The sequence below is a fragment of the Octopus bimaculoides genome, chromosome 16 (genome assembly GCF_001194135.2).
Source record: "Octopus bimaculoides isolate UCB-OBI-ISO-001 chromosome 16, ASM119413v2, whole genome shotgun sequence".
NCBI classification, from domain to species: Eukaryota; Metazoa; Mollusca; class Cephalopoda; order Octopoda; family Octopodidae; genus Octopus; species Octopus bimaculoides.
In genome coordinates this window covers 23676606-23685165 of record NC_068996.1, presented here as the reverse complement: position 1 = coordinate 23685165, position 8560 = coordinate 23676606, and the positions used below count along the sequence as shown (strand labels likewise).

Sequence of the window (8560 nt, the reverse complement as noted above, 5' to 3'; positions counted from 1 at the left end):
CTTGGAGAGGGGCTGGAAATTGTTATTTAAAATGTAAAGTTTTAAAGGAAAAGGAATTCATGGTTTCATCTCAGAGCGGAAGTGAGATAGCCATCTCATTTTCATTGTAATTTAATTTATTTTAAATTCATCCTTTCATGTGTTTTTTGTTCTCGCATATCTGTGTATGTCCCCTCTGTGTTAGGCCTTGTACCTGTAATAAAGAATAAACCTCTAGACGAACAATTATTCTGTACTGATGAAGAGAAATAACCCAGAAATCACGATACACGGATATTGTTTTGAGCTGAGTGGGGGTGCTAGATTCCCTTGTTTGAAAATAAAGGACACAGATTGTGTTGTATAGCCAGCTGGAGACTATGTCTCCTGGGGCTAAATTACAGCAACATTAGTCCTAAACCAAGACTGCCATGTTATGTTGGCAAACACTCTTTACTACATATCCATTGAAGTCATCAACCAAAAACAGGTTGCTATGGTCTGTATTGCGGTTGTTTGCAAGAGGGCCTCATAGAAACGGTTACTTGTTCTTCTGCTATTTGTTAGGATGGTACTTATGCAGGGACCTATTACTGTCAAGTTGACTATGACTAATATAGATTTAATTATTCTGTCATAAATGCTGACTACCTCAGTTTCAACCTTATACTGACTCCACCAATTCCAGTGCTGTTACCCACCCTGATGAATTTGTACACATCTTCCTTGTTCGTAAAGAGCCTGGATATGTACATAGCAAACATACACTGGCCTCCTCTCTAGCATCTTTACTGTTTCAATAGATTCATCTTCATGCCTTTGATGATGGTGTCAGCCCTGAAGCTTTGCATTTGAAAGGGAGTGGAGACTCCTTGGTAGTACTTATTTTGTTTGATGTCATATCTATCTATCTATCTATCTATCTATCTATCTATCTATCTTCTCTCTCTCTCTCCCTCCCTCCCCTCTTTATCGTTCTTTCTTTCTTTCTTTCTTACTATTTGTATGTATGTATGTGTATGTGTATATACTTGTGTATTTATATACATACTTAAATACTGGTTGCAGATGTAAAATTGGTGCAACCAACAGAGTTCAGGGAAAAAAAAAAAAGCTTAAAATCTCTGTCTTTTATGATTTATTGAAAATTCGTGATACATCAAGATACTGGACTTGTATACTACATAATTATTCAAAATAATCCCGCCAGCTTTTATGATCTCCTCAAGGCAACCACAGAATCAAGAACAGGCATGTTTCACTGTTGCTGCTGACAAATCTTGGAATGCCTGGCAGATGTGCTGCTTTAGCTCATTCTTAGTGTTGCAGGCAGTCTTGTTGGTAACTCTCTCAACTGCACCCAAGAAAAAAATAATCCAGGCTATTCCAGTCTGGAGAGTTAGGAAGTGACATGTTTAGGTTGACGTGGTTGTAAAAGCTGTGTGGGAGCCATTTTTGAGTCTTCTTCTATGGCTGTGTGTGCAGTTTTTTCATCACAGCCCAGTTGCCTGGTAATCTCACATATCCCAATGGACGTGTGTGTGTGGGGGACTTCTTGAATGAACTCAACTTTCTGAATGAAATCAGCATCTCTCACCTTTTGTTTACTACATTTATGTTGTTTTCCTAGCAGCCACTGTGTCAACATCAAAGTTACTATCCTATAACTCATTTCTCACTCTCTGGACTGTGCACAGTCAGAGCCTCAAGTTGTCAACAAATGCTTTGTTATTCATGCTGACACAGACTGTATACACCACCACCTTCTTTTTCCATTTCTCAGACCTCTTGTAGTCTTTTAATCTGTCTGGGTTTGCCATTTTTTTTAAAGCAATGTGCAATCTGAAGGGTAAGCAATATTAGTTTACATAATAGTTTTAAAAATAGTATTTTATTTCTTATCTAAACAGAAGCACCAATTTAAAATCTGCATCCTGTATATACGTATCTCTCTCTCATATATATATATATATATATATATATATATATATCTATATATCTATATATATAATAATAATAATAATAATAATAATAATATAAATATATAAATATATACATATACACATACATATATGTACACACCTACATATATGGGTACAGGACATCAAAAAAACGAAAACAACAAAAGAAACAAACAAACAGAGAAACAAGACAGGCAACATAAAGAACATTCCCTTCATCAGTTGTACCCTGTTTTATCTACTCCGCATTTCGAAGGTTGGGACAAGACGCAACTTCATTAAAACAATCCTTCCCGCAAATCAAATTAAATAAAATTTGGGATTTTTTGCGGAGGGTGAAAGTGGTAACAAAAACAGGACAGTGAGAACAATACAGTAAAAACAAACGGTGAGGACTGTTAAGCCAAGACAATGTGAAGTGGTGAATGCTGGAAAAAGAGCTTTGAGAAGAGACAGGTAAAAGCATTTCTTGTCTTTAAGAAGGAAATGGAAAAAAGAAAGATCGATGGCCGTTGGTCATGTGTGAGCAACGAGAGAGTCAAGGAGGAAGAGTGAGAGAGAGAGAGAGAGAGAGAGAGAGAGAACGGTGAAGGGGAGAGAAGAATAGGGAAAGGGTGAGAGAGAAAAACAGAAAGGAAGAAGAACAAGAGAGGGAGATAGATAGACAGAATAGAGATAGAATAAGAGTGCACATTGTAATTATTAAAATAAAACTTACTTGGAAATGGATGTGTGGCATTCGATCATATAATAATATAAATATATAAATATATGCATATATACATACATATATGAACATATCTACATATATATGTATATATTACATACACATATGGGTACAGGACAAAAAAACGTAGACAAAATGAGAAATGAGAACATAAAAAACAAAAACTTAGAAAATGAACTTTTTTCGAACAACGAAAGAAGCAAACAAACAGAGAAACGAGAAGGCAACATAAAGAACATTCCCTTCATCAGTTGTCCCCTGACTAAGAAACAGCAGCTATTGCATTCTCACAGCTGTAGATGGTCTCTGTGTTTTCTACCTGGAACTTCCATAGTCCTAGCCTTACTTGTCTGGTTGGCTGGATTTATTAGCAGCACTGGGAAAAAATGCACCCAGAGACTAATGACAGTGTTGTACCTGATTCCTGCAAATCTAGCCACTTCTTTTTCATCACAGACCATTCCACTGCTATCCATTTTCTTGTGGATATTGGTGCAGGGACTGATACCCTAACATCTGCTGTGGTGCCGGATAATAAAAGACTTACACCTAATATTTTATAAGCTATAAACCATTCTCAGGTTTCCACTTTCGATCAGAAGACTGTTACACTTAATTTCAGTCTTTGAACAGTTTTTTTTAAATGAGTTTTTGTCATGTCTAAATTGCCAACTTCTTATTTTTCACATCATTTTACTCTTTTTGTGGATCAATAGGCCAGATTCTACCATAGATTTATTGTGCATGATATCATAACTTGAACAATTTCTGTCAGCTCTGCCTTCTTAAATTCTCCCTCAAGATGATATGGTGCTATCCTTTGCAATTATACTTGCATTGCTAGTTCTATATTTAAAAATCAAGCTGCAGTAAACTTTACTACTAACTATGTCATCACTGATAGACCACCATTTTTTTTTTTTGAAACTACAACAATTTGCCTCTGAATGAATTATGATCACTTAGACAAAATCCAATTATAAGCTTGAATTGGGCACTTTTCATCCTTTTGATAACAATTGGTCATCACCCCTTCATATGTGCCCCCCACCTCAAGCACTGTTGGTGACTGGCTAGTATCAGAATGTTTAATACCCATATTAAATTTGTTAAGTATCCTATGGCCTATTTTTCAGAGCTTCTTTCCCTCTCTTCATGGCACTAAAATATTCTCTAAAAGTGATCCAGACTATACCTGCAACTAGATACCTACTGAACCAGATTACATTTCTATGGCTGCATACCCTTCCTAATGCCAACCATTTTACAGTGTGTTCTAAGTGCTTTTTAGTGGCAGCAACACTAGTCAGATCAACAAGTAACTTGCAAGACAAGATCCCTTGACTGAGTGCGTGGTGGTGGTGGTGGTGGTGGTGGTGGGGGCATATAGTACTGAGAGAGGTAGTTTTTATGCCAGGTATTGAGAATCGGTACATTTATATAAACGTAACATACTAATTCTATACACTTACATCTGTAATCCAAAACATTACAGATAATCCAGGAGCAACTGATATTCCTTTTGAACAGTTGCAAATCACTGGTTGCAGAATTGAAATTCCAAGGAGTTGAAGTTCAGAAAGTGACAAGAGGAGATGAGATGAATGAGTTGGAAATGCTTGAGTGGAGGTGACAAGAGACCAGCTACTTTTGATGTGGAAATACTGCCGTAGAAAGCAAAGAATGGAGACAACAGGACGCTAGAAGTTAGTTAATATAGGCTAGAAAAACGATAGAGTGAGTGGTCACGGTTGAAATTACTTTGATCATAAGCCAGATCGTTCAATGCTGATCAGGGAGTTGGATGATAAACAACGACAACAATTATTATTGACTTGATAGTTAAAATCTGTCATAAAAACCCATTTATGGATCCGTAAGTTGCCAAACTTTTGCAGACGACTAAAGTGAAGAATGTTTGAAATTGCTGTAAATCGAGCGGAACAAAATACCTTATGGTATTTAATCACATTTTTTTCGTTCTGAGTTCAAATACTACCGAATTCAGCTTCACCGTTCATCTCCCGGGACGGCAGGTAGGTAGGAGTTCGATAAAATAAAGTGCTAAGGTATTCTAAACGTGAATGACAAGACGTTGTCACAATTATAATTATTTAAAAATACATTTGATGTTATTTATTTAGACAAACGGTTCAAAACCTAACCGAGACACATAAAATATATCGAGTGCTACGTGCTGTAGTGAAGAAAGAGAAAGTGCTTAATTTTTTTTTTTTTTTCTTAAATCTGTAAATTCACTTTAGGAAGTCATTGCCTTGTAAAGTTGGCGTGAAGAGTTATCGTTCGTAAAAGTTAATTAACCACTCAGTGTCTGTCTGCCTGTCTGGCGGCTGTCTGAAGAACTCTGCTACACCATGGACGATATTTTCACTTTAGTCAAAGAAGGTAATTCGATCCAAGTTCGAATTTGGCTTGATAACACAGCTAACGATCTAAACCAAGGGTAAGAGACACTATAACTTCCTATGTATATTGTTCGTTGATTTCTGAGTATTGTTGTTATTATATACAAATGTGTGTGTATATATATATATATATATATATATATATATGTATGTATGATTGCGTATTCATGTTTGCTGATATATATATATATATATATATATATATATATTTGTGTATATTTATCTGTGTACATATCTACGTATGTTTTTCTTTTTCGACGATATATTACATATTAAATGAAAATATTTAAAAATTATATATATATATATAATATGCACTTTGAAAAAAATCTTAATCTAACCAATTATATATATATATATAAGCAATATACCATTCTTGACTATTATTTTTGTGTAAAATAATTGACTTTTTATTCTGAAAGTAATAAATTTATTGGTGATAATGTTAATATTCACATAAAATACGAATTTTCAACTTATTAAACCGTGAGAATTAACAACTTAATGGTATCTGTTTGGTGCCGGGACTAAAGACTTGTTGCCCGAGGAAGAATATTTTTGACAACTTCCAAAATGGAGAAAATGTCCTGATATAGTTAATCGGACAGTTTCTCATCTTCTAAACTTTTTTTCTGTATGTAATTACTAGTAATTACAGCACGGTTCTCTCTATGTTTTATTTGCTCCCCAATAATTGTTTCTGTACAAATTGTTGCTTAATTGATATTCAGGAAGTCATCTTTATTAAATCGTACCTATCCCTAAACTTGGTGGAAGTGCCTTGCATGAGTCTGTGTGTGTTTGAATTGTAAGTAATTTGTTGTGTGTGTGTGTATCTGACTTGTGATGTGTGTAGTCTGTTAGTTTGTGTGTTGTCTGTGTGTGTTTATGTGTTGTGCGTAGTCTATGAGTTAGTGTGCGTGTTTGTCTATGTGTTCTTTTAATGTAGCAAGTATGTGTTTGAAGATTAGAATGTGTAGGCGTGCGTACTGATCCACATTTTTTAGTACTGTATCAACAGAATCTCTCTTACTGTCTCATCCTCACTTATTCACCTTTTCTCTCTCTCCTCAATTCTTCACTTCATCTGTCAGCTTTTTCTTGTCTTTGCATCAGTTCTTGAACAGTTTCCGCTCCTTTACATATTTTTAAAAATTCCGCTCTCCTTCAACCTCTTATATCTAATAGAGTATATGAAGTTATTAATATTCAGTCTGAAAAAAAAAAAGAAAGAAAAGATATATCTTTTTACTTTATTTTTGTAAGTTTTGAATCTGGTTTGCAATTCACATTCTTGGTTGGAATTTGGCAAATCAGGAACATAAAAGTTCTAGATGTAGTCTCAGATGATTTTATCATGACATCTTAGTATTCCTTACTTGAAATATTGAAATCGTTACTCTGGTTAATATCAGTTTCAAATTTTGGTCCAATGCCAGCAATTTTAAAAGATGGGAACAGTCAATTACATTGATTCTGTTTTCAATCAGTACTTATTTTATCGACCTCGACCTATGGAAGGCAAAGTCGACCTCGGTGGAATTTGAACCCAGAACATAAAGATCCGGAAGAAATACTGCCAAGCATTTTGTCCGACGCTAACGAATCTACCAGTTCACCGATCTTTATTTTGACTAATATTGAATGTAAATCAGTGTAGCAAAACTACAAAACGATCATTCGCATACGGGTGAATAGTTATTACTGATTATTTAGACCCAAGTTAGTCCAGCAGACCTTTGGTCAAAGATATAGCCAGCCATGACCCTGCTCCTTTTTTTCTTTCCTCAGGAGTAGTATATGTAAGAGTGCACCACCATTCAGTGCTTCCTTCCTTCCGGCATGATTAGAGGGAGATTTGGTTGCTATTTTTAGCAGGACGAGTGACCTCCGTATTTATTGCATGTATCTGTATTAAAAGAATAAAATAAATTTTAAAAGAAATCTGTCTGTGAGACATCTATATGCTATGTGATTTATTTCAGAAATGAATAGATAGATAAAACTGATACATGTAACTATGCAGTTTGAAAGAGTTCTGGCAACAGAACTAATAAAATAACAAAATCCTCTCTCTTGTTAAATCAATCGATGGCATTTAGTCGAACAAATCGCTACCTGTACTTAACATTTTAAAGTTTGGCATTTATTCTATTGATATCTATTACCAAATTGTTAAGCTGCAAGGATGTAAATAAACCAACAAGACGGTGTCAATTGGTGAGGAAGGGGGTAAACACGACAAAGACGGTAGTTAGTTTCCATTTTTCAAATCCATTCTCTGAATGGATTTGGCTTGATGCTAGAGAAGACTCTAGCCCAAGGTGCCACACAGTGGGACTAAACTGAGAACCATGTAGTTGGGAAGCAAACATCTTAACCACACAGCCATGCCTGTGCTTTTATATATATATATATATATATATATATATATATATAAAAAATATATATATGTGTGTATATATATAAATAAAATATATATGTATGTGTATATATATATATATATATATGTATGTGTATATGGTGGTTATCTACTCCTTAGGCAGAGTTTGATCACTTTTTGTATCTACACCTTAGATCCATCATGGCATCTGATGTGGCTTTTTAAACCAAGCAATGTATTGAAAAAACACCTACATAGATTGCATATCTGATTTGGATCAATAGCTGCAGTTAAGTTCTGATCTTTGTGGATCTTAAAATGTCTTTTGAGGCCTCCGTTAGATTTGCAGACCTTGTGGTATACATGGCATTGAAAGGTGTGCATATATATACACAGAATAGTTAGTGGAGGTTTGTTTTTCATGGGTCCACAAATGAGATTTCAGCCCAGCAAAAGAAAGGCATGGTTCTGTCATGAACTGTGCACACAAAAAGATCACTGAAATTCACCTTCTCGATCACAACATTCTTCTTTAAATCTCTCTTGAGTCTTGCATGTGTTATACTGGCCTTTTCAAATGCTTTCACTCCACTCCACACTATTGTTTACCATCCAGTTTGATCTGAAGCAAGTTTATGTACAGCTTCTTTTCTCTTTTTAGCATTAACATTCATGTTATATATACAAATCTGACTCTCATTGTGAAATGATATAAAATGGTAGCATAAATAAACTACGTAGAAAAGATACAAAGAAAATGATATTCAAACTTGCTCTGCTCTAGAGTTTTCAAAAACTCTTCTTCCACATTTGATTCAATATAGTAGTGTGCTTATATGAAGCTGAAGTGATAACAGGTTACTTAAACAGATGGGCTTGTTTAAACACAAAGATATTGTACATGATCTTGCACTTAAGAAAAGATTACTCAGAGATATTCCGTTGGCATATTTCAGCTAACTTACTTGTTTTTGTAAATAGATGAATACAAATAAACAAGGGTATGGGATAGTTTCTACATAGATCTTCTTCAGATCATACCTTACTATCTTAATAGTGGGAAAAACATTGGATAATATATATA

The 8560-nt window shown here is 34.8% G+C and overlaps 1 protein-coding gene across 2 annotated transcripts in view; it reads left to right on the top strand.

Annotated features, from left to right (window-relative positions):
- The first annotated feature begins 4973 nt into the window (after window positions 1-4973).
- The window catches only part of LOC106868884 (integrin-linked protein kinase), an 83491-nt gene continuing 79904 nt past the window's right edge, over window positions 4974-8560 (top strand). The window contains exon 1 of one of the 2 annotated variants that reach the window (XM_014914335.2): window positions 4974-5131. In XM_014914335.2, the coding sequence (XP_014769821.1) occupies window positions 5043-5131 (89 nt within the window). In that variant the 5' untranslated portion in view covers window positions 4974-5042. The remainder of the gene's footprint in view (window positions 5132-8560) is intronic. The other variant, XM_014914336.2, reaches the window with a different exon arrangement.